Raw genomic sequence first — 26,312 nt, 5'->3', positions numbered from 1 at the left:
TCCTGTTTACTTCGGTGCCATATCTGTGATCGTGAGTCATGCGGCACGGCAGTGCATCGCGGCAATAGGAGAGGTGGATGTGTTATCCTTTAGATCCCTGCAGTAGGACGCAGTTGTAGCAAATTTCATACTCTGCCGTGTCATATAGGCCACTGCACACTAAAGCAGTCATTATATGATGCTTTGCTCTGTGCACATTCATTGCGTTGACGAGCTGCATCCTTTTTGATGTCTGAATAGCCTGAAAGGGTTTAAACTGAACGCAAAAGTGCTTGGTTCCAGATTGTCACAGTAGGGCGAGGCTAGTAGAAGTGGTCATGCGAAAAAGACTTTTCTGTGTTGACCTCTTCCAAGGCAACATGTGTGCAATTTATTAACACGCGTATCTCCTCAACTTATATCTGAGATCATAGGATGATAGAGAAATATATAATCTGCTTTTATGGCCTTTGCCCAGATCCTGGATAAGAAATCTGATGGCCCCAAGACGCATCGCGAATATACAGGCATAGCTGCTGACTTTATCAGCCAATGACAGTAAAATCTTATCGATTTAGTCGCTATTTACCGTTTTCATTATGGGCAGGCCTCCAAAGATGGGTCTGTTGACACCAACACGTTGCAGTGAACTCAAATATCAGTAGGTGGCAGCAGAACCCTGATACGTTTTTTACCATTCAGACATTTTGCTTTGTACTTAAAGCCCCTTTGACAGCAATTAACATTTTTTGGTGTATGACACAACAAGCTTTGCTCACCTGGACTGGGTGATTTTCTGTCATTCCTCTTTGCAAATTCTCTCAAGCTCAATCAGGTTAGTGCACAGTCATTTTCAGGTGTCTCCAATATTCAATAGGGTTCAGGTCTGGGCTCTGGCTGGACCACTCTAGGACGTTCACAGAGTTGCCCCTAAACAACTCCTGTGTTGTCTTGGCTGTGTGCTTAGCATCATTGTCTTGTTAGAAGAACTTTCAGCCCAGTCTGAGGTCCTAACCGCAGTGGAACAGGTTGTTATTGAGTATATCTCTGTCCTTTATTCCATCCAGCTCAACCGTGACCAGTCTATCTAGTCTCCAGCTCCACAGTTCCTTTGACCTTTGCTCTGAAAGCCTCTGAAAGCCTTTGGGACAAATGGAACCCATGGTAATAGGAACACTGGGAGCTGTGTTCAGTTCAGGTCCTGAGAGCCTGAGGGTCCTGTGCAATATCTTAGCTGTTAGTAGGACTGCACACTTCTGGAAAGAGATCTCAGATGTTGTTCCTGGAATCGGCTGGAGCCACAGGCTCAGCCTGTGTGACCTCACACATCTGACAGGGAGTGAAAATGTGAGCAGGAGTATCCAATTACATGAACACAAGTCCAATTCAGGAGCATCAGAGCTGGACAAAGTTCTTAGGTTCCTTCAGGAATTATACTTTTGTGATGGACTTGCCTCTGGGATGTGTTCCAGGGTGCTAAATGTTTTAAGAACATCTCCAGAAGGAGCCACACAGTAATAGATGATGTTTGTATTTTCTGCATTGTATTGTATTAACTATCATATTAATGCAGTGTAACCAGTCCCTTACTGCTTAGGCTGCATTTCCCTGTGTGTGTGTGTGTAAGTGGGGTATTTTATTGTATGTGGATTTTGAATAAAGGACAGATGGTTGAGAGCTGGTGGAGAACAGATTATTGGCTGCAGGTCAAAGTGAGGCCAGTGAGAGTAGTCATCATCACCATGAATCATCTAATACCCATGCATCATTGCAGCACAGTGTTTGGACAGAACGGTGCTGTGTGCATATCTGAGCTCACAAAATGAATTTACTGTGTCTAGTTTGAGGAGCACCACAACACAAGCCACTGTTGCAAGTACGATTGTCTCTGCAGAGCCCGACAAGAACTTACAAGCAGTACTGCAGCCATAGCTCTGAGTGTTGTACAGCATTTTTGCTTTAAATCTGTTTCCAGAGAAAGAAATCAGTTGACCTTGGCCTTTCTCACTATCTCAAACAATATTACAAGGCCACTGAGATGATCTAAGTAACACTGTATGAGCTGAAGATGAAAATATACTGTTGTTTGAGTTGTGCAAGGTTTCAAGTTATTCATGACAACAGTATTTGAGGAAAATATTGAAATGAATAGCTTCACATCTTTCTTTCCTATTTCAAACATGTCTGATGGCATATTTTTAAAATTGTGAGCCACAGTCAAAGGACCCCGTTGTTAAACTGTCATTAGTGGTTCAAAAACAGTGGCCCCATTACATAACATAGAGTCAGACAATTGCTCAACACACACAGCAAAAGAAGGCAGTTTATGGCAAGAAAGGAGGAACTTACTGCAACTGTTGAATGTAGGTATTAGAGCCACTGGAATCCCCTAACCCATACTTATAAAAACAATGTGCCTGCAGGCTGATGTGTGGAGACGTTACTGGAATTTTTATAAGCAGGAATTCCACTATTTTTACACTGCATTTAGTCAAAGTATTATCACAAGTCAGAGTCACCCATGAATTATAGCCAATCAACAAGATATAAAGTGTAAGGGCTCTTAGGTGGACATAAAAGATAATATTTTGAATATGGGCAGCATGGTTGTGCCTCACAGCTAAAAAGTCCTAGATAGAACCTGCCAGCTGGCTGTTCTATCTGTGTGGAGTTTACATGTTCTGTCAGTGCCTGCCTCTGTTTTCTCTACGTTCTCCTGTTTCCTCACACAATTCAAAGGCATGCACATCATTATTGGCAACTGCTAATAAATGTGCCATCAAAGACCAAACGACACCTACTGTGCCGCTAAGGTGTGTCGTATTGTGATTCACTGTGAATATGACTTTGCAGTCCTAAGGGAGGCCATTTTAAAAACTTCTTTTGAAAACACACCACAATCAGCCCCTGTGGGCCCATTTAAACTATTGAACTAACAATAAATGATAATTTCCCTCTTACTGTATCAACCACTCCCTGTGAATCAAACACAATGACTCATTTGATCTGCGGTAAACCATGTGAGGTGTCAATGCTGTCTCACTGTATCTCATAAAACTGAAGACAGACAGACATTCAGGGAAAACAATTCTGGGTCAAGCTCTGTATTTTCAGACTGAGGACTAAGACTTGTTGTTAAAATGTCACCTATGCATTGAGGTGGGAGGCTGTGTTTAAGGTGTTAAGTGCTGCCATTGCTTCATGTCTTCATTATATTGTACGTCAACAAGTCAGACTGGCACCCATGTAGTGTAAATGCATGTTATGCAACACTTCACACCTGTAAATGCAACACTGGCGAGCCACCGATTGTTCTGTGTGGGTGTTACTCAATTTGCTTTTCATCACCACTGGAAAATTCTTAATGTCAATCTCTTAATGACTCAAAGCAATAATTTCAGTTGTAGTGGCTACGGTGTAAACTACTCAAACGTTAATGATTTCATTTTGCATGTGTCTGTCAGCAGTTACACTGTGTCTCTCATCTGCTTTGTGTTTCTTCTGTGATTCCAAATACCCCTACAGCCCTCCCCTCTCTTTCCTGTTGCATAATATTATGTAATTCATGATCAAATAATTTTACTGCGGCAGTAAAATGTTTCCTTTGGACAGTGAAAAGCATAGCCTGTCAATAATTCTTGGGATTGTAATTTTGAAAAGGTTTTTCAAACAGCTGCCAAAATAACAATATCTGCTATCAGAAAAATAATGAGGTTGAGAGACAAAAAAGACAAACATGTATTAGACATGTATTATATTTTTCAATTTGAAAGGAATATCCCAAAGTTTTCAAAGACTATTATTTGTCTCTAAATAAAATTATGCACTGAAGGCATTTAGAGCATTTCCATTCCATGGAATGATGTAGCAATAAAACAGCATGAAATGGAGGGGTTTGCAATATTTTACTAAGAGCAAACATTATATTGCTTGAATGAAGACTTGGAACAAGTGGATGCAGAATATTTAAAGCAAAAACAAAAGTTAAGAAATGAATCTTACGTGCTAGGACATGTAGCCTTAATACGTTAAAGCTAAGGAAGGAGCGACTGCTGCCAAGTTATGGAACATGATCAATAAAAAGGGTATTTTTAGCTCAAGACAGGTATATTGAGCATTTTATACACACATGTTAGGGGCTGCTTTAGCATATAATGAAATTGCCTTAAAGGTTTGCGTGCACATTTTAATCTTCTGTTCAGCTCCAAGGGGCTGGCAGAAGAGCTGGGCTCACTTTTACAGAAGTCGTAATGTTACATAAGAAAAAGACAACTCAGTTGTAAAGACATAGTGGAATACAGGTGACTTTCCAGAGCAAAGGCCCAAGATCAGTCTAGGCAACAGACTGATCATGTGGAACCAAACACAGATGTGTTGTGTTTTTTTCACTGCTAATGGTATTTAAAGATTTTGTAAGAGTGATGGAAGACAATCTCAGCACCCTGATAAAGAAGGGAAACAATCGAAAAAGACACTGAAGGAAAACTTTCATCATCATGAAGGTTAAGTAAGTTTAAAGTTAAACACACCAAGCTTTATTAGTAAAAAGGTCAATTACGAAGGCATTAAACAGCACTGCCGTTAGCAGCCAGATAATCTGCAGATACATATTAATTCTCGAGACACACGATTTTCTGCAGGAAAAAAAACCATTGAATAGTGTATTTTACATTGATAATGCATTATTTTCACAGTCTGTCCCTTTCAGCACATCTCACACGTGGACCTTCACCCACACCCCACACCCCTGGCTTTTTCATTCCCTGTCACAGTCCCTGTCTCCTCCCACTCCCTGACAGTGAACTGTATAAATATCCTACTCTGAGCATTGCTGGAATTCAGACACTGACCTGCACTGACCAGGGATAACTAGGTGGGAAAAGAAAAGAGGGCCCATCTTTGAAGAAAAGAAGAGGAAAAATAAACAACTGCATCTCTGCAAAACTACAAGTTCATTGACTTACTGTCCAATCCATAATGTGGCTCCAAGTGTCTCTAGTATATCTGTCTTGCTTAATTCTGTCCAGCCAAAGCCAGGCCCCAGATCAAGCTTCCCTCCACCGCTCCAATGACCCTGCTGGACGTTGCCACTACATCTTCAGTGTGGCCAGTCCAGAAGAATCTAGTTGTTCTGGAAGCAGCATTAAACCAGAGATGGATGGAGTATTGTCCCGACTTGCACTGCTGGAGGCTCTGGTCACCCAGCTCATAACGGGAGCTGACAGAGGTGCAGGGACTGGGGTTGGGGCTAACCATGAAGAGGGTCTCCAGGAAGCTTATGCCCAGGTTACAAGGGAAAGAAACCAACTGCAGCAGGATAAGGAGCATCTGGACAGGCAGATCCAGGAGCTGCAGGGAAGGCTGGCTGAGCTGAACAAGGAAGCAGAGAGCCTCAGGCAGACACCCTGTCTGCACACACACACCTCAGGAGGAACACAACATGAAATCAAACCTGCCAGTGGTATGTACATCAGTAAGTTATAGGTAAACCCACACAGTTAGTGTCTTACATTGCATGTAAGTTTCGATAAAAGAAAATCCTTTTAACAAATTAAAATATGGACTCATCAAATTCTCTGATGACTAACATGAAAATAAACAGATTTGTCACTGCCTGAACACTTTCGTTGTAGTTAAATTTGGCTACAAAAAGTCTCCAGGCCAACAGGTCAGGTTGCAGTTAACTGTCCCAGGTCGGTGAGAGGAGAGAAATTTGCAGCACAGGCCAGTTCATCTGTAGCTTAGGTCAGATTGAATAAAACAATGTTTTCTGACATCTTCCAATGAGTACTGCTTCCTTGTCTGTATTTCTGCGTTATGTTATGCTTTGTTACACACATTTACAGTTCGCTCTATCTTTTCCAGACCCTCCATATAGTTCTGGGAATGGCGCATACCAAGAGATGAAGGCTGAGGTGACAGAGGTTCCAGCACCCCACCTTATTTTTGAAGGAAATCACAACCTCACAGGTAAAAAAAAAAGGATTTATTGGTGCTGCTGAGGCTGCTCATATCAGCCAAGTGGTAGGATGTTCAAGGAAATTAATGTCTTTAAAAACAACATAATTTCATTATACTCAAAAAACTATTTTATCTCTCTTTTTTCTCTTTAGGTTGTGGAAAGCTGTTGTCAGTGGGAGACCCTGTGTTGCACAGGAAGGCTGATAGTATCACAGGTAAATATGGAGTGTGGCTGCAGGATCCTGAGCCTCAGGGCACTTATTACACCAACAAGACAGTGTGGCGAATTGATGCTGTGGGCAAAGATGTCCGTCAGCTCTTTGCATATGAAGACATAGATCAATTCTCCCGAGGCTTCCCTATGAAAGTCCTGGTCCTTCCAGAGCCTTAGGAGAGCACAGGAGCAACCATGTACCGTGGTTCCCTCTATTACCAGCGCAAACACAGTCGTACCCTTATTCGCTACAATGTGACCTCTGAGAGCCTGGTTTCACGTGTTGAACTGCCTCAAGCTAGCTACCATGGTCAACACCCTTACTCCTGGGGTGGTTACACTGATATTGACCTGGCAGTAGATCAACAAGGCCTGTGGGCTATATACAGCACAAACAAGGCAAAGGGTGCACTTGTGATTTCCCAGCTGGACCCTGAGACCCTGGAAGTGAAGAAGAGCTGGGAGACCAACATCAGGAAGAAAACAGTAGCCAATGCTTTCATGTTGTGTGGACACCTGTACACACTGGCCAGCTACGCTGCACCCCACACCACCATCAACTACATGTATGATACGGCCACTGGTACAGGGGGGGCTGTCTCAATACCCTTCAAGAACAAGTACCGCTACAACTGCATGTTGGACTATAACCATGCACAGAGGAAGCTGTTTGCTTGGGACAACTTCCATATGGTCACCTATGACGTCAGACTGGGCAGGATGAGTGATGACAGTAGCTGAAGACGACAAAGAGAATGACTGCAGGTTAATACAATCAGCTGATGCAAGAGCACATCATTTACACTACACAGAGCTTATTGCAAAGCTTGGTTATCTATACCCTGCAGCATCATTAAAATCCACCTTTTGTATTGTTGTTAATACAATGTACAGTGTATAAAAGCACAGACTTATTCATAAAGGAGATTCATGTTTAGTTATTCTTACAAACTACAACTGTTTAAAATTGTGAAATGTTCTGTTGTCCTGAATAGTATGGATAGTCTGCAAAAGCAAACTTTATGGAAGGATACCATGCTAAAGTTTGATAAGTTACCAAAAATAAATAAACATTTATACACACATCCACACTTCATATGTTCCACATCAGACAAGATGGATTAGATTCAAAGAACTTGTCTGTTAGCAACAATGACAGCCAAAACCTCAGAATAGAGCCACAGTCAGTCTGCGTTCTGATCTGACACTTTGTGTTGGTGAAAAAGACTTGAACTAACTTGATTCAGATGTGCATGCCACAAGTTGGCATTTCCAGTTATTTTGTTATTTGACACTGCCCTCTATAGAGAACTGGCTGCATCTGCACATCTTCAAGATTTATTAAAAAGCACAAAGTTCTAATACATTTATATGCTGGCAAAATAAAGGTCTTGAGTTCTCTCTGGCCTCTTAAACAACTTAAAGCAAAATCCACATAAACTGACTGATAACTACTTTGTGTAATTTGGAAATGTAAATGTATGTTAAAAAGGGGTAGTGGCAACACAGATTATAGACAATGTAAGAGGAGATAGGAAGAATTATAGCAAAATGTCTTTTAGGAAACTTGGGTGAGTGTGAGTTGACTCCCCCCAACAGCATTTACATAAATAGAGGGAACCCACTGTATGGTGTTAAAGCGCTGTACAAAACTACATAACCCTTATGAAAAACCCTGTGCCACCACATACAGTATACCGGTCTCATTTTTATACAGCAGTTCTAAAGTATATCTTCAGGTGGTACACCTACTGCTTGTTAAATTGAAATTACATTTTATATCAAAATCTTATGTCTAATTAAATCCATCTTGGTTTTAGTTGTTTGATATTAGATCCATTCATCAATACCATCAATACCAGACTAGCTGCATGTGCATCTCATTGGAATATACCTGTACTACAATCCATTTCAATCAACAAAAATAAAAACTCAAAAAATAAGTATAATTTAAAAAAAATGTTTTTTAAAGCATACTGTAGTACAACCCCAAATTAAAAACAAGCTGGGACAATGTGTAAAACATAAATAAAAACCAATGATTGTGCGATGATTTGTGCAAAATTGTGATAAATGCAATGATTTGCAATCTTATCAACATATATTCTATTCACAATAGAACATAAAGAGCATATCAGATGTTGAAACCGAGGCATTTTACCATTTTATGGAAAATATTGACTCATTTTGAATTTGGTGGCAGCAACAGATCACAAATAAAGTTGAAACAGGGTGATGTTTACCAGTGTAGCATCCCAAAATGTGTGTAAACATCTTGGAACTAAGGAAACCAGTTGATGGAATTTAGGAGAGGAATGTTGTCCCATTTTAGTCTGATGCAGAATTCTAGCTGCTCAACAGTCCTGGGCCTTTGTTGCAGGGTGTTTTGTTTTTTGATTCACCAAATGTTTTCTAATGGTGAAAGTTCTGGACTGCAGGTAGACCAGTTAAGCACACGGACTCCTCCTGTGAAACCATGCTGTTGTGATGGATGCAGTTTGTGGTTTAGCATTGTTTTCACAACTCTGACCAAAAGCAGATCCAACAACAGAGCGGTGGAAGGTAAGAGAGAGATACAACAGGGGGGTTAGTTTGAATTAATGTTGTAAAAAGCTGTACTGAGTTCCCAGGGATGGTTCAAGAATTTTTATTCTAGCTTCAGGGGCGACATGTCCAACATTCATTCACAATTCTTTATTTATTAAGTTGTCAAGGCTATTTCATCAGTCATTCCTTGTTTGCAACTGGTTTTACAGTACATCTCTGAGAAAGATCTATTTTATACATTGTTTCTTAAAGCTCCATAAATTCTCTGTGCACAAAAGGTACTCACTTCCCCTGGATACCCTGAGACCTTCCTGCTGGTTTAAGTGCTGTGTTCAGGCCGTCACTTGTATGGAGCACAACACCCACCTACTGAGAAGTTCCTTCCACTCCCAATGTTGAGCTAGCCTAAATATGAAAAGAGTTGTGACATTTTAAAAACCATCTTCGTATTTAGTTTATTTTTCTGTTTCAGTGTGCTCCAGTGACCTATTATCAAGTGCATTCAAAGCGCACTTTATTACATGATGCAACTTTCAGAAGACGTGTACATGTTTTGTGAAGGTGTAATCTATAAATGCACAGATTAGATCAGTAGCGGATCTGTAAACTACCTCATTCTTACAAAGTAGGTTTCTTAGCCTACCTATTATGTTGTGCCCTGCACTTTAACTGGCAAGTGTCCTGATGCAATGTTAACGTTTGCACAAGTGCAGTCAGCCAAAAGAAATAGTAGAGCAAAATTAAAGGCTTTAACAATTAGTGTCTTTAAGATAATACCAGTTTGTAAAAGTACTAGACATATTTAAAATGGCTGTTTAAAAAGAATGTTTGCTCTCTCAAGTAGTGGAGAAATTGTTCATATTTATTTGTTAAAATCATATTAAAGGAGTTTTGAAAATTGTCTTGTCATTGTCTCAATTCAATTACCTTGTGGCAATAGTTGTACTCATTATTCAGTACTTTGCCACTTGACTACATGTATGTCATTGTTTTTCATTTCACTTAGTTAATGATAACTGTATTGTGTGTAGATTGTACCTTGGGGTACAGAAATGGACTCCTACTATACCCCCATTATTAATAGTGAAGGAGCACAAACGTGATGAATGGAAGTTCTGGAGGTGAAACCTCGAGGTCAATTAAGTAAATACTGTAGATATTTAGGGAGCACAATATAACGGGCCTGGGCATCATCAGTTCAGGCAAGTGTGAAATAAAGCTCTTTGTGCACAGCTACAGCCAGAAAGTTTTCTCCTTGAGCTGCAGCTGATCTGCAGCCACTGATAGACATGCACGCACAGGGCTTTTACTGCATGAGTAGATTAGATTAGTTGATCAGAAGATTATATTTGTTCACTGGCAGCTCTGACATCAGGTCCGATGCTACACAGGAACTACATTCTTGCTACAGTCTGCCTACAGAATGACACATTTGTTTGTTTTTTTAAATATTGGGGCTAATGAATCTGGATGTGAAAAAATAAAATAAAATTCAGCAACTAGTGACACCACAAGGGCACTTCAGGAACTAATCAGATTTCAGATGGGGCCAGAAGCACTGTTACCCCACCCCTGCGAATTCTTTAAACGTGACCTTAGTCTTAAAAACTCAGAAAATAAGTTCTAGTAGTACATTAAAAAAACTTAATATTATAGTATGACTAGTATGTAACACTGGTTTTATTGTCCCATAAAATTAAATGTGTTCAGAAATTATTTAACTTCTTGTATGTTTAAAAGACTTTTTAACACAAAGAAACAAACAAAATAAATGAATAATTCTATGGGCTGACTGAATCACAGCACAAGAACGGGGGCTGTCAGTCAACAAATGTAAATTTCAGATCAACTGATTTAACCAACTCGTCCAAATACAGCACGTGTATGTATGTATCAGTGACTGCAAATGAGCTGCAGGGGGGCAAAACCTTCTGGGTGTGGCTGTGCACAAAGAGCTTTATCTCTCGATTGCGTGAACTAATGATGCCCTGGTCTGTTATACTGTGCTGCTTAAATATCTATTAAATAAACTGAGCTCGACGTTTCACTTTGAAATTGGTAAAAATGTGCGCAATGACGCATCGGCACAAGGCAGCAATACCTGTGATGGAGCGTAAACAATAGACACACAGTGATTGATGTATTATCCCATAACATGTTTATTAATTATTGACGCGATTATGTTATTCTCCGTGTTACAATTTTAGACATTGTGTAGTTGGGAGGTTTGAGCTGCACGTTATCAATGTCAGGTCTTCGTCTTCGAAACTCAACATAATGTGAGATTACCAGATTTCATAAACCTGAACGTGGTCGCTGAGCGATGAAACCGACGGTAGGTGGTTATGTGGCCTAAATAGTCAGTGAAGAGGGAAGTTTCCGCCTTTTCTTTATCTTAAAACCTCATCATCAGACCTGCTGCTGCTGAACAGACGCTCAGTGAATATGCCGGGACTGCTGCTCGGAGATGTATTTCCTGATTTTGAGGCAGATACCACATTTGGCAAAATTAAAATCCACGAATTCCTCGGCGATTCGTAAGTAGGCTTATTATTTATAGTGCCTTTTTGAAATATATGCCGATTCACAGGCTTATAGAGAATTCAATGATCATATACTAAAATGAGAAGTTAGGAGCTTACATGCAGTTCCTGTTCATGTCCTTTGACTTCTGCTTTAGATCTTTGCAGGCGTTATAGGCTGAAGCATAAACTTTTAGAGATTTATAATGTAACTGTGCTCAACAACAATTGCAGATAACTAGGAAAAATGGTGTGGTGGACAAATGATTGTAGCTCTCGAGATGATCCAAATGAAAAGCTGACATAGACAGAGGTCAAACCTTAAACCTAACCACATACATGATGCACCATCACATCGATGATCTAAAAAAAGTCATAGTCATAATTTTTAAGTGACCTAAGTCACATCCTGTAAGCTCACGCATCTATCATTTAGTTTGTACTTTGTTGTGCAACCTTTAAAAAAGCAACATAGTAACCGCACTGTAGTGTGTTAGTGTTTCCTCTCAAGTGTGTTGAGAGGAAATTGAGTGAGACTGAAACCTGGTTGGGAAATCTTCTACAGTATGTCCCAATTACAGAAGAACTGACCAAGAAACACGGCTAACAAAGCGATGCTGATCGCTCTTTTCATTCCAGATGGGGAATCCTGTTCTCCCATCCCAGAGACTACACCCCCGTGTGCACCACAGAGCTGGGTCGAGCTGCCAGACTGTGCAGTGAGTTCAGTAAACGCCATGTCAAAATGATTGCCCTGTCCATCGACTCCATAGAGGATCACCACGGCTGGAGCACGGTAAGATGAAACTGCAGCACTCAAAATACATCTGAATTAACGTAAGAGAGAATGGTTGAGAATAGGGGTCAGCTTTGAATATTATCAAAACTTCTCAGAAAATAAAACTAAAGTAGTGAGCTTTGACATTCAGTAAAGGAGAAATTAAGAACTTTTTAGATTATTTTAAAAGGAATTTAACAGACTACTCAAGACCTTATTTCTAAGCGTAGTTCGGTGACATCGTATTTGAATGTGTTGCAGTTCCTCACTACACACTGAAAAGCAGGCATATTGCTGTTACATTAACCTTGTGACCTGCAAACTACACATGCTTAGGCTTCTTAAAAACAAGCCCACAGAAGTCAGTCAAATTAGCACAATAGGAGCAATTAAAGCAATTCCAAAAGCAAATAGCGTTGTACTTGTACTACTTTTCGCAGAACACATTTCTTTTGAGTCGTTCAATTTTATTAAACATTTTGGTAACACTTTATATTTGATCCAGCTCTGTGACAACTAAGGGCTTGTGTCTCTGCACTAACCAGGACATCTTGGCATACAATTGTGAAGAGCCTAGCTGCAGCTCACTGCCCTTTCCCATCATAGCAGACAGTAAACGGGAGCTGGCAGTGGCCCTTGGCATGTTGGACCCAGATGAGAAGGACAAAGACGGCATGCCAGTCACTGCTCGCTGTGTAAGCACTCCTGCCTTGCTTATCTGTAATCTTGTTTCTTATTTTTCCTCATTCACCAAGCAAATACGATTTGAACAATCCCTGTCTGTCTCTGATTTTGTATAGGTGTTTATTATTGGCCCTGACAAAAGGCTTAAACTGTCAGTCCTTTACCCCGCTACCACAGGACGCAACTTTGATGAGATCTTGCGAGTGGTGGACTCGCTCCAGCTCACAGTAGATAGACGAGTAGCCACACCTGCAGACTGGCAGGTACAATATGTCACCCCCGAGAAAAACAACCTGATGTGGGAGCAGTTATCACTGCGGCTGACTACAAAGTTGTAAGAAACAAAAATATAACTGACCTCTTTTTTTTTCCTGTCTGTCTTTCTCCAGCCTGGAGACTGTGTGATGGTCCCTCCCAGCTTGTCTGAGGAGGAGGCTGCCGCTATGTTCCCGACTGGAGTCTACACCAAAGACCTGCCTTCTGGCAAGAAGTACCTGCGCTACACCCCCCACCCATAAGCACAACACAGACCTCTGTCAGACAGACTTTATGTTAAACTAGCAGGGCTCAAGGATCCCCTGAATTTCAGGAGAGTGGATGGAAAAATGTAGGATTTCTCTAATACAGACATATTACAGTGTAGCAACCAAAGCTGCGTGTTTTTACCTACTTTTTGATTTTTGAGAGGTGATTGAAATTGGAACATATATAGTTATAACAATAACAAATACATTACAGCAAAAGGAATTTCTATGTTGTAGTGCCCTCACTGCCCTGTATGAAAAGTGAGGACAGGTAAAGGACATGTATTGGTATTGATTACAGTACAGTATTCCTTACTATAAAGTAGATCATGGTCATCCAGGCACCTATTATGTCTAGACCAGTGCAAGAGGAAGTAGTTTATGGTCCTGTTTGCAGATAACATGATAACTTCAATGCATTGAACAAAGTTAACTATTTCATTGCTTGTCATTGCCCTTTTGTTAATGGTAACTTTTCTTCAGGTCAAACTAATACATTTCCTTGACAATCTAGTCTCGCTCTGTGTGGTAATAAAATCACTGTGGTTGTTATTTTAGTTTTTTTTTACTGATGTTGGACTTACAGCTAGGTGAATAAGTTAGTACCCCCTTATTTTGAAACAAAAAAAATCCTGTTTAATGAACATTGAGCTATTATAGCATCAGGGTTATACACCTCTTAACCATTTTGTGATGATGAAGGAACATTTGTTCTAGCTGAATGTGCACTTTTATTATGTGAGGGTTACGTTCGGATCCCGTCTCAGGATGTGCAGTTACAGTAAAAGATTTAAATTGTATCAGTAAAGTACCTTGGCAGTTTGCATCACTCTTGATAAATTCATTAAAAATTAACTTAGTAACAATTACAGTAACAAAAACTTTGTTCTATTACGACTTTCACACAGACTTTAGAGAGCAGCTCTCCCCATTGGCCTCCATCATGAGTAAGATCTGTTTGAAGGCAGCTGTTAACTCAGCTGTGTAGAATTTGATGTACCTCTCACTGGGTTAACAGCACCTCTGGAGAGCTTATCAGCTTGGGAACTGCTGGAAACAGGCTCCTCTCTGTAACTAGCAGAAAGGAAGTGGAAGGACAAAATAAAAATGCAGTGAAGAGAGAACAAATGACAAGTTGATCGTAGCGGCAGTGAATGCCATAAACACATTTCTGTACTTTCCGTGATTTTTTTAGGAATATATTTGAACGTGGTATTTGAGTTTGGATAAAGCTGAAGGACCACTAGCAAGTTAAACCCTGTAAAATCTGTTGATGTCCTTGCATTTACACCATCTTTGTTTTGGGTAGAATCGAACATTTAATTGATCTATAGCTTGTTTGCATAGGGGTATTATTTACTAACAGGTGGTCTGAAACCCAAACACTGTCACTCAGTATTCACTTACTGACATCCAGCCACAGAAAACTGTATTTATTCATCTTATTGAGAACATTTCAAAAGTCTGGACCATTATTATTATGAAGAACAGCAGCAGGGTTATAAGACATCTGTTCTTTTTTCCAGTGTGTAGATTAATCATCATACTGTAATTAAGTAACAGAGACCTAGTTGAACCTCAGCTTCCCCTCCTCTATCCACATCATTTCTGGTTCATGAGGGCCTGGTACTCCCTCTGGTGGGCAAAAAGCTGCAGGAACACCTTGTACTTTCTCTCATAGAAGCTGGAATAAGGTATGGAATACAGAAAATAATTAAATGATGTTGATTAGAAGTAATTTATATTTCAGTTTCCACAGTATTTTTATTTGTCAACGGTTATAAAAAGTTGTCCAAAAAATCGTTCAAATAAAAAAAGCAATTTTCACTATGCAGGAACTGACTTTCACAAACTTATAAAAAAATCTTTCCATCTCACCTCTGGAGTTCATGGTCAGGCTGAACAACTGTCCCCACTTTAGCCATTTTCGTCATGGCCTCCTAAAAGGAAAACACTGATATTTATGCCTGAACCTAACAAATCCAGCCAGTTGACTGGGTGCAGCTCAGAGGATCAGACACAATGACTGCCTGCTGCAGTAATGGCTGTAATGGGTTGACAGGTGCAGCCTAATCCACACAATATAGTTATATTTTTAGCATATCTGGCTTAAAGGCTTCTCATTCTCTAGTGTTCAGGTATATAGACATTCTGGGATGGTAAGTTGGCTTAGTAAAAGCTGAATCCACCACTATATCTACATATTGTGCACAAATCTGGCATTTCTGTGTGAAATATTCACAAAGAGCCATGCACTTTATGATTTTATTTACACCCAGCAGAGTCAGTGATTATAGGATGAATGCCATCTGCATTTGGTTTAAGTTCATTTTATTGGGGTAAACAAAACAGAAGCTGAAGTGCAAACATTTTGACCACAGTTTTCTTCTGCAGTTGCAATATTCGTCTTGATAAACAAAGTTCAGTTTACTCATTTGAATGATGATATGTAAGCTATTTTAGAGGCCAAAGTTTGAGGGTACGACATACTGATCTACTACTGGAGATACACTGTAAATATTTATTCTTTGAAGATATAGTGGTGATATCGTTGTGGAACCCTTGGAATTTTCAATATTTCTATATGAATATAATCGAAAATAGGATCATATGTTAATAAAGATCCCAAAACTAGATAAAAGGAACTAATTATAAAAATAACTAATTAAGCAAACAAGAAAAAAATACACCTAATTTAATTAGTTGGGGAAAATGATCTAATACTGTACCATTATGTGAACCTGTGGCTTTAGTAATTAGTGTGACCACCATTTGCAGCAATTGCTTGAACAAAATGTTTCCAGTAACTTTTTATCAGCCCTGCATATTGGCTTGGAGGGACATTTAAGGATTTTATGCAGGAATGCAGTATTTAGTTTTTGCCAAACATACAGTAACTTAACTTCACCTTTAAACCAGTAAGATCTTTGTAGGTCCCTTCAGTCCACAGTCTTTCAACAGTCTTCTGGTTTGTCTACATGGCCTCGAACAAAAATTGTCCTGAACAATGTTCTCTCGATGATGGACTCATGAACAACAACTCTGACAACTGCAGGAGAGGCCTTTACTTTCTTACATTTTACCCTTGAGCTTCTTGCAACCTCCAGAACTATTAGGGATCTGGCTCTTGTGTGATCTTTGGTGGTCTACTACTTCTGGAGAGGATTACAGAGGTGTTTAATGTTTTCCTGGCAGTCAACTGCTGGAATCCAAAGTCTTCATGAAATTAATTTGTAAACCCTTCCAGCCCGGTCAACATTACCTTTTCATCTAAAATCTTCAGAAATCTCCTTTGTTTAAATCATGACACATGTTTACAAACCCACCTTGTCAATATCAAATAGAAAAGAAGCAGATTTGTCTTCTGGAAGCCAGGCCTTCCAGATGCACATCTTGTTGTCATCCTATTGATTCAAACACCTGGCTTTATATTCCTCTTCAAACAAATTGTTAATCATAAAGGTCCACATACTTTTGCCATGCACAGATATGTAAGATTGGATAATCTTTCACCCTAAATAAGTTAAATATGTTTTTTTTGTCTCGTTTGTGTGATCAAGCCACATTCACTGGATGTTTGGAAAATATTCCAAAAATAAAAGTAAAAAGTGTCTGCGTGCCACTGCACCTGTATTGTGCTGTAGTCCTGTGATGCACATGCACCCAGGATAGCTGCTCCTATTAACACAGCCTCCATCTGGTCTGGCAACACCAAAGGCAATCCTTAAAGTGATTATATTGGAAAAAGTTGACTTAGCCCAAGCATCCTTGGAGATTAACCAGGTCTTGTTCTGAACATTTATGTACTGATAGGGAGTTCCAGTAAAAGAGAATTCTTATAGAAAAAGTTTTTGTATTACTGTAATTAAAATGTATTATTTACCGTGTTAAAACTGTGATTCTATACCTGTAGCATTGGCATGGATTTGTACAAACAGGGGGTTTTTGCTCAAACCTCCACACAGGAAGAGGGTTCTGATGTCATGTCCTGCTTTTTTCATGGCCTCCAGAATGTGCAGCGTACCGAGCTGAAACCAGAGATGACACAAGAAAATTAGGTTACAAGTAGAAACAAACTGAATCGTTCTTTATAACCTTTAAGGTAGCAGGATGTCAGACTGAAGCTCAGAGCAAGTCAACTGAAATTATGAAACAAACAACACTGGAGACTCACAGCAAGGGCTTGTACAGTGGTTAAATAGAGCAGGGCCAAGTCATCCAAGGTTTGGGAGAGTGACAGTCCGATCACCTGCAAAACAGTAAAGCCTCGCTCATGCAAAATGTCTTATTCCTGAGTAATAAAAGGCAACAGAGGAGTGGATTCGTCAACAAATGATGGGTAAAAGTAAAGCTGTCCTTCAGACAAAACAATGTTGACCAGCACTCTCCTCCCTAGTTTCCTGCTTCCTTCCATTGCAGATAAAGCCCAGCAACAATAATTCCACTTTGTGAACACAGAAATCTTTAAACTGTTGAAATCAAGTGAATAGTAAAAATGTGTGTGTGTGTGTCACACACAATCTCCTCTCCCAATCTCCTCTCTCTATTTTACACAGCAGGGAAAAACACCACTGGCCACTCTCTCCAAAATTCGAAAATTCAACTCCATCAACTCAACAGTTCACAATTTAACACATGCTTTCATTTGTTTAATGAGAACATGAACGGAAAGTGTGGTATTAGAGAAGAGAGTTTCTCTTTTATCCAGTTGCTATGCTAAGCTGGCCCTAATGTCTTCCCATAATTACCAGTGTGCCAAACACAAAAATACGAGTTCAGTTTTTTCAGTACAGGAAAAAATTATATATCACAATACCACGTATGACCACCCCACCTCTGAAAGACCTAAGCTTAATGACTTGAAAGATACTTTATTCCAAAGAAGAGGTCATGTCAAGTGTTAAGGCCAGGGCCTCACCATGCCCTTCAAGGTGGGATCAGCCAGGGGCGACCTGTTCCCGTGGAAGTCCGGCCACACATGAAGACTGGTTCCCAGCAGGTCGACAGCAGCACAGGACTTAAGCTCACCCATTAAACTCAGGTGGCTGTTCAGGTACGTGTAAATATTCTCACCTGTGAAAGGAACTCTGGGGATAGAAAAATTAAAGTAGTTAAAAGCACACTCTGATGCAATAACATTAGTATGTTATTAAATGAATATTTACTCTGTTTACAAAATGTTGTAGACTTTGTTTACAGCACATTTTAAGAAAGATAAGGCAGATGTGTGATTAACTGTGAGATGTGATAGCATGCTTTTACAACACCACAGAAGAAGTTTCAGAAAACACAACCTTCATTTGATTCTAATAAATAAATTCATTAATAAATGGTACTAAGCTAAACATGCATGACAGCTGTGCTCAAATGTTTTAGAGGATGTGCAGCACTAAATGTCATCAGCTGACCTCTGCTGTGCCTTTTCCTGGAGCTGGGTGTAGGCAGCATGGCCCTTCACTATGTGGTCAATCTGAGGGAGGAGAGATTAATAAGATAAAATTGAGTCATCAAAAGAATCACCGATTATACAACACATAGCAAAAGGGTTTGTAAGGCAGCAACAGCTGATTTTTCTAAAATAATTTAAGTAATAATTTAATTCACAAAATGTAAGAAATACTTAATAACTTGACATATTTCAATGTCAAGTTATTGCAGCTTAAGTAATGTAAAATAACTTATTTATATAATAAAAATAAATAAAATGTGTACATTTTCTACTATTGGATAAAAAAAAAAAGTCAATTTTCTCTCTTTTTTTAGAAAATCTGATGTACTTTCTATAACAGATGCCCTGTACTATACTCACAATCAAACAACACTTATGTACGATCCCAGTACTTGACCATTTACTTCATACTGGGTATTTGTGGATTACAGCTACAGATTGCAGTTCTTTTTGCACATTTTTTAAAAACAAATAAGCTCCAAAATGTATCGTAATGTGGAGAGGTGTGTTAAAACACCTTTACTGAACAGTATCGGCAGTGGTGCAGAGATATTCACCTCTAAAACGTATGAACGAAGCTCACGCTTCTGACCAATCAAAGAAAAGCAATGATTTCTGTTTGAGTAGTACATTTTGCAGCATTCTTTATTTATTGTAATTCTTTAACCACAACTACCTGAAGGGCTGTGAAGCTGTAGCAGAGCAGGTAGAGAAAGCACTGGACAGAGCACAGAGGCTACAGTATCTTAAGTCAAACTCTGTAGCTTTAAGAATCAAGTTTGTACTATCATTCTTTACTAATTGTTTGGTTCAGTGTCAGAGATGCCAGCATGTTGACATCATTTCCCACATGTACATTGATGACCTGTAACTACTTGCCTTCCATGGTCCTCATTCATTTAAACCTGTACAAGCCTTTTTTCATAATCTTACCGAGAGTGCAGAAATTTCCTGGAGAGACAAATTGTCTTTATTATCTCTTAACTTAACTTAAATTGGCATTATTGTTGGCACACTGACTTTTGTTATGAATTTACAGATTTTTTCTTTACTTGTAAATTGATATGTGTGACCGCACAGCATAGGGAGGTCCAGTGTGAAGTTTGACTAATTTGGACTAACCAGCCTTCCTGTAGCACTCTGTCCTCCCTCATTCAGCCACAGGCCTGGCACCATGGCAGACAGGCAGGGTCCCCACACTCCTGGCACAAAGAGAGGATTCTCGCTTATCTGAATAAAAATTTAGATTTGTATGTTTTAGTTACCTTTGAATATCATAATAATAATGACTTTAAAACTCTATAAAATATTGCTCTGTTAAAAAACAGCATGTTTTAATGGAAATAGAAAATAGAAGTTTCCATTTCAAATTAGTAAAACACGATGTGGCACTGTTATGTACCCATAATAAAAATGTACTGGAAATCTATGTGTAGGTATAAATTACATAAGTGAGAAAGAAATTGCCATTACTGTTTGTGGAAATATGATTTGAGTACTTTAATAGGCTGCAGGTCTTTGTATAAGCATTAGCTGGTTTTTACGCCACCTTAGAGATGTTATCTCTCAGTTTAGACAAAAAAGCTCTGAGTATATGATTAATAATCAGAGGTGTTGCATTACTCATGCAGTGTCATTGTCGGGAAAGTGTACAAGTGTAGAAAAGTCAGCATTGACACCTCATCCATGTTAATAGCACATAAGCACATAAGCAAAGTGTTTGCTGAATGTAGCCTGCATTTAAATGCACAAAAGTAAACATTGATCAGTTTAAGAAGATGTTTTAAATCCCCACACATCAGGTAAACTGTGGCTGCAAATCACTTACCGCCATGTGACAGGTTGATGTTCCACAAATCATTGCCATACGTGAGGTAATTGGCTGGTGCTCACAGGGCAAGTGAAAGCCTTTCACATCTGCACCTATCACACCTGGAAGGAGCAGAATTACCGATGTATACAAAGCACATGTCCTGCAAAGGTGTTTTAAACTGTTTACATTGTTTTAAACCAATTATAAAATATATATAGATAAAATGATCAAACTGAGGAATTTTGGACATAGGAAAAAAACCTGACCTGAGTAGAACTTACTGAAATGGGTTCAGCAACACCTCTAAAAACCACAGCCAGTCAACCCAGTTTGTCACTGCATCCACAAAAGTCTGTCTCTATCCTTCTTAACAACTGTGGTAGACTATAGGAAATCCAAATCTCCTGCCACTCCTTTCGCTATACAGGGTGAAGAGATGCAGGCTGTAACAGACTACAAATACCTGGGAGTCCACTCTAAACTAGACTAGAATCTAAACTCTACAGCAATTTATTTAAAAAAAGAGCTGTAGTTTCTGCAATGGCTCAAGCCTTTCATTGTCTGCAACACCATGCTGCGGATGTTTTAGGAGCCTGCGGAGGCCAGTGTCATCTTCTGTTGTGTGGTCTGCTGGGGCAGCACCATGGCGATGGCAGACACTAACATACTGGACAATCAATAAGGATGGCGGGCCCTGTTCTTGGTGTTCAGCTGGACATGTTGTAGCTGAGATGAATATGCTGTCTAAACTCCCCCCAATCCTGGAAAACCCCTCTCTCCCACTGCAGAGTGTGCTGGCTGGTCAGAAGATTACATTCAGCCTGAGACTGATCACTACCAAGTGCTCTGCAGAGCACCAAAGCAGATCCTTTCTGCTGGCGGGACTAGAACTGAACTGGGACTAAAACTGGACAATCGTGGCATATTTATCACAGCCACACTTATGTCATTATTAAATCTCACTGTGACTCCGGGAGCATTAGTGGTCACCATATGGATGACTTGCAAGTCTGTGAAGGCTACATTAATCCTGAACAATATATTCAGGTTTTGGGGCTTATGTGCTATGTGCAATACCGACAACATGTTTCTAAGGGAAAGCATTGCCTTTTTCAGCAACTCAATGCCAAACCACAAAAAACAGCACTGCTCAGTAGAAAAAAGTCTGGGTGCTAAACTGGCCTGCCTGCAATGAAAACTGTCATCCTATCAGGTAAAAAATACAACAAGAGGCCCCAAACTGTTGAGCAGCTAAAAATTCCCTATTAAGCAAAAAATGTCACCTAATCCAAAGTTTAAAAAAATCTCAATTGATAACTTGCAAATGATAGGTCTTTTGGAAGTGACTCTAATTGCTGCAATAATGTTTGCGAAGCTGGTTTGAGTTCACTGCAGAAAGGTCATCTACATGCAGGGGCGGTGGGGTTCCATCACTGTGACATTTAAAACTGCAGAAAGTTTTAACCTCTGACTGACAACAATGTGTGATTGGCACAAAGGTCATAGCAAGAGGTCAGAGGCCAGATTTCATGAGCAGTTTAACTAGCAGAAATCCTAAACAGATGGTTAACATGCCAAAATGTATTCCTAAATATTAAAGCTACACAATAGGAACCATACTTGATTTATTAGTGAGTCTGTCTATTTCTTTATCTTCTGCTCAGGGACGCGACATCCTGACAATTATGGTAGCTCACTGCCATCAGTGTGTGAGAGCATGTTTAAACAAATGTAGGAGATGCACATTATCAAGTAGTTTTAATTTAAAAACCCTAAAAACAGTTACCTTGGCACATATAGTAGGACACTAAACATGATGTCTGTCTGCTGTGTGCTAATGTGTTTAAAATTGACAAACAAAATGTATTACTATAGAAAATACTTTAGGAAATATAATGGATTACCATCAACAACATTAGACATTATGCATCCCTAATCTGTTTAATATCTACGGAAGCCTCACAGTCTGAGAGTTGAAAAAGGTTGTGTTTTGTTTACGCAGAAATTCGGTGAGTTGTCTGTGTATATTATAGGCAATGACAGCTTATTTATAATAACCGCAGATTTTTAAGCCCCAGTGGATCAGTATGTGATACCTAGGCCTCCAGCATGGGCATCAATGAGAGAAGCACCAACTGCAGTTCCTGGGTCCAAACCCAAATCTGACGCAGCCTCCTGAGTGAGTCCATCTCCCAACGGGCTCCCTGGAGGACATGCCACACTGCCTGCATAGCAATAAACAGCGCCGCTTAAATAATACAAGAAGCCCATGCTGCAGAGATAGTGTTTGTGGGAATATCCTGAAAATATGGATAAGAAAATTCCTAATTACTAGAATATATGATTGATGTCTTGGAATTTTTTTTCTCTTACCTATTTTGGAAAAGTTATTTTCCAGGAGATCCTCCAGTCCAATGCTACTCCAGAAACTGGCATTCCACCCTTCTGGGGGGCAATATGTCCATTTACACACCAGACTACATAAAGACCTGTGGAAAAATGCAGGAGAGTATTTTATGCTTCTTAAGATATTCTGTTAAAATAACCATCTCACCTCTTTAAAATATCTTTCCAAGGCCATTTTAACACTTTAACCACAATTTACTAATAACTATTATTTACTTTACTCTAACTTTACTAATAACTATTTCTTCTATTCTTTCTTTTAAATAGGCATTTGATAGATGGATAATATTTCAACAGAACAGCAAAACTCATTATTACAAACAAAACTTTTTCCATTTAGATTAATTTTACACATTCATTACATACACACAACAAAAAACAGTGATGATCCAACACAGTGCACCTTGTCAAAGAGCCTGTTGCTTTCCAAGACAGGAAGTCTGGCAGGTCAAAAAAGTGAGCCGCTTTGTTCCAGCAGCTTTCTTTAAGGTTCTGATGAGAGGCAGCAAAAAAAAAGGTGTTGTAATGACACCTCTGATCATTGAGTAGTAACAGCCACATGTGCTGACACAGAGCTGAACCATTAAGCTCTATTGCACAGTATGTTCAGAAGAATTACCAAAAAAAATAGGTAGATTAAGCTAAAATAACATTTGGCATATGCTGACTAACAAGTACAGCCAACAACAATAAAGAAAATCTGTGGTGGGGTGGCGACCTGGCTCACCTCTCACCTCTTTGAGCCAGAGCAGCTTAGGAGGTTGCATTTCTGGTGACATGACCCCCCCGACCCTGCTCAGGACCTCGTGGCCAGTGTTGGTGATACGAGCGGCCTGCTCTGCAGCTCTATGGTCCATCCACATCAACACGTTCTTTTGTCTGTGACCTAGAGAAGAGAAAATCATAAACAGCGTATAGTCAGACACAGAAGAATCTGAGTCCTGATTTTTGTGTCCACCTTCCATAACAGATAGAAACAAAAATCTCTACAAGCTTGACAAAGGGACTTGGACCTCGCTGTGGAGAAGGACACTTGTTTTTGTATTTTTAGGAATTAACAATGTACTACATCACATTAAAATAAAACTACTTGTATAAGGAAAATCAAATGAGATGCTAAAACACTGTTTTTACAAAACTTTGCAACCTCTTTCTTTCAAGAACTAAATTAATTCTACACTTACTAACACATATTTTCTAATATGTGTCTATACTGTAAATGTTTGTAAAGTACTCGGGGCAGATAACTTACTCACCATCCTGACTCACTGGCACAGGCTGGAAGTTTTGGTCCAAAACCACTAAAGAGCAGGTGCCATCAAAGCCAATCCCCCGAACCTGATTCCTCTCCACACATTGGGTAACTTCCTGGAATGAATCAAATGAATTTAAAAGACACTGACTCTCAACCACTGATTCCTAACCAAGAGTCTTTGCACCCGGTCAGGACAACTGCAATTGGATGTCAGAGAATACATACCCACGTGTGCTTCCTTTTTTGCTAAACATCTGTCTATGAATGCAAACTTGTGTGATGCTGATGATTGACAAATTTAGCACAAAACTAGTAAGCAACCGACTTTATTGACTGGACTTTTGTGACAAGGACGGGGGTTGCTCCAGTACTATGACGTCATCACGTTATTGTACCTTTACAACTGTGCAGCATTTCTCCCAGATCTCAGTGGAGGACTGGACATAGTGGTCAGACTGTGGCTCCCAGATGCTGATGGGCTCTTCTGCAGTGGTCTTCAACAGGCCCTCTCTGGTCACCAGTGCAGCCCTCACACTGGCAGTGCCTACGTCCACTCCCACATAATAAAAGTCGTCTGCCATGTGGACACCTTACTGTAGGGGTGGGGGGTGGGGGTTAGGAAAGATTCGTGGGGCTGACTATTAACTAAGTTATTGTCAGTTTCGACATATAATAGACTGCTCCGAAACAGATGAAAACTGACAGCGGTAATAGAGAATGTATATCGTACGATTGGTTCTGAGTAAAAAATTGTATGTGTTGTGGAAGCACGGTGAATTCCTTCGGAGCTGATGAACACTACACAAAGGAAGATACAGAATTCCACTGATGATCTACTAAGTAACGTATATTAAATACAAACAGAGGATACATATGTCCATCAGCTAGCAACACATTTCAGACTTACCGTCAGATTAAAACCTCATTCAAGCACAAAAACTGAGTTTCTTCAAAGCGTACTTTGAGCTGCAGACGGAACGCGAAAGTGGCCAAAAAGGTAACAGTCGCATTTTCAGATCTGAGCTGAATAGTGGAGAAAAAGACGACAAACACAGCTAAATCGTTGTTTATTGGTTTTCAGTTTGTTATTTTGAACTCTATTCTTCCTATTTTTTAGAAAATCCAGGTTTAAAGTAGAGTACTTTGCCATGGAAAAATCACGTAAACAAATTCCCATCCACTGATCCAAAGACAAAGGCTATATAGGTAGGCGTAAGAGCACTACAAGTTACCGAACTTGAGTTTTGACAGTAGCACATTAGGAAATGTCAAATAATAATAACAATTTAAAAAGTAATTGCTTGATAAAAGGGCCCTGGGGCCAAAATAAAGCATGCAAACCCAATGAGACCAACTGGTGAAAGTGGGCACCAATTACCAAGTAGTTTCACATTAGTTTATAAACTGCTGCTTAAAAATATACACACTCTAAAAAGTAATTTCTAATATGTACCACCACTTCATTAAATGTGTGTTTCCGAGATAAAATCCAAATGCACTAGTTTAAATACAGGTATTAATTGAAAAACCTACTTTCATGGGTTTTGTTGAAATAATAATGCTGGTAATTACAGAAACTTATTTTTATTTTTTATGTACACTCAAATTCCTGCATTACTTGATGGAAAATAAAAAAAATAGTGCACCACTAAGGTTCAACTAAAGTAACTGTTACTAAGAATCTTACTGGTTTGTACAGTGGCCAGACATTAACAACAATTATATCTCATTATCTATATTTTTTACCTGTGCTTGCCTTACAACATGTTAAAAAGTTTATTATGAACAGCCATGAAAAACCATAACTACAAGATTGTGTGCATACATAGTATGTTAGAGTGCAATGGAGGACTTTTTGCAAAAAGGCAGAAATAAAACAAACTGTTAGTAATGAAAAAGATTTGTCATGTCAAACATTCTACTCTACAAACTGTCTCACTACTTTCCTCTATTGTGTTCTTTTCTTAGAAAAGACAAACAGCTGTCTAAAGGAAACGCTGCTGGCTGTGATCTTTGTGTTTTGACCGGGAATAATCAGCAGATATTGAGTATAGACAAAAACAAACAGCAGAACAGGAAGAAACAGATGGTCTTCAACAAACACTGGATGGAGAGTGTTTGAAATCTCATATGTCTCTCTCGCTGCTCAGTGTGTCTTTCTGTGTGTGTGCCTGTGGATC

General features: G+C 39.4%; 3 protein-coding genes across 5 annotated transcripts; 2 read left to right on the top strand and 1 right to left on the bottom strand.

The window, feature by feature from the left end:
* The first annotated feature begins 1 nt into the window (after position 1).
* On the top strand, positions 2–8,192 carry LOC137140772 (myocilin-like). Its single transcript, XM_067529383.1, is given in 4 exon segments — positions 2–4,486; positions 4,674–5,440; positions 5,845–5,949; positions 6,093–8,192. Coding segments are annotated over 3 exon segments (1,392 nt in total). The 5' UTR covers positions 2–4,486; positions 4,674–4,956; the 3' UTR covers positions 6,896–8,192.
* Positions 8,193–11,077: 2,885 nt separating this feature from the next.
* Positions 11,078–13,761, top strand: LOC137140754 (peroxiredoxin-6-like). Its single transcript, XM_067529346.1, has 5 exons — positions 11,078–11,238; positions 11,863–12,019; positions 12,547–12,696; positions 12,802–12,948; positions 13,075–13,761. The coding sequence occupies exons 1-5, from the start codon at positions 11,147–11,149 to the stop codon at positions 13,201–13,203; spliced, it is 675 nt and encodes a 224-aa protein (XP_067385447.1). The 5' UTR covers positions 11,078–11,146; the 3' UTR covers positions 13,204–13,761.
* A 385-nt stretch (positions 13,762–14,146) lies between these two features.
* On the bottom strand, positions 14,147–25,174 carry fggy (FGGY carbohydrate kinase domain containing). 3 transcript variants are annotated; one of them, XM_067529343.1, is made up of 17 exons: positions 25,040–25,174; positions 24,528–24,725; positions 24,134–24,245; positions 23,612–23,763; positions 23,281–23,369; positions 22,845–22,960; positions 22,568–22,696; positions 20,487–20,590; positions 19,781–19,888; positions 18,618–18,679; positions 18,128–18,296; positions 17,384–17,458; positions 17,117–17,237; positions 16,838–16,932; positions 15,088–15,149; positions 14,777–14,893; positions 14,147–14,283 (listed from the first exon to the last, which is right to left on the bottom strand). In XM_067529343.1, exons 2-16 carry the CDS (start codon positions 24,711–24,713, stop codon positions 14,812–14,814), a joined length of 1,662 nt encoding a protein of 553 aa, XP_067385444.1. In that variant the 5' UTR covers positions 24,714–24,725; positions 25,040–25,174; the 3' UTR covers positions 14,147–14,283; positions 14,777–14,811. The 3 variants fall into 3 exon arrangements, 2 of the variants coding, with proteins under 2 accessions (XP_067385444.1, XP_067385443.1); XM_067529342.1 differs by having other exon boundaries at positions 14,183–14,893; XR_010916485.1 differs by lacking the exons at positions 14,147–14,283; positions 14,777–14,893 and having other exon boundaries at positions 15,131–15,149; positions 17,093–17,237.
* Between the last annotated feature and the right edge of the window lie 1,138 nt (positions 25,175–26,312).

The sequence above is a fragment of the Channa argus genome, chromosome 14 (genome assembly GCF_033026475.1).
Source record: "Channa argus isolate prfri chromosome 14, Channa argus male v1.0, whole genome shotgun sequence".
NCBI classification, from domain to species: Eukaryota; Metazoa; Chordata; class Actinopteri; order Anabantiformes; family Channidae; genus Channa; species Channa argus.
This window is presented reverse-complemented; position numbering and strand designations above follow the sequence as displayed.

What these genes read in the sequence shown, in the direction of transcription:
- LOC137140754 (XM_067529346.1), top strand. Translation starts at nt 11,147, where the DNA reads ATGCCGGGACTGCTGCTCGGAGATGTATTTCCTGATTTTGAGGCAGAT. An exon ending in CACGAATTCCTCGGCGATTC is followed by an intron (nt 11,239 to 11,862) that starts GTAAGTAGGCTT and finishes TTTTCATTCCAG; the next exon opens with ATGGGGAATCCTGTTCTCCC. An exon ending in TGCCAGTCACTGCTCGCTGT is followed by an intron (nt 12,697 to 12,801) that starts GTAAGCACTCCT and finishes GATTTTGTATAG; the next exon opens with GTGTTTATTATTGGCCCTGA.
- fggy (XM_067529343.1), bottom strand. Translation starts at nt 24,713, where the DNA reads ATGGCAGACGACTTTTATTATGTGGGAGTGGACGTAGGCACTGCCAGT. An exon ending in CAGGAAAAGGCACAGCAGAG is followed by an intron (nt 18,297 to 18,617) that starts GTCAGCTGATGA and finishes TTCTATCCCCAG; the next exon opens with AGTTCCTTTCACAGGTGAGA. An exon ending in AATCCATGCCAATGCTACAG is followed by an intron (nt 16,933 to 17,116) that starts GTATAGAATCAC and finishes AATCACTTTAAG; the next exon opens with GATTGCCTTTGGTGTTGCCA.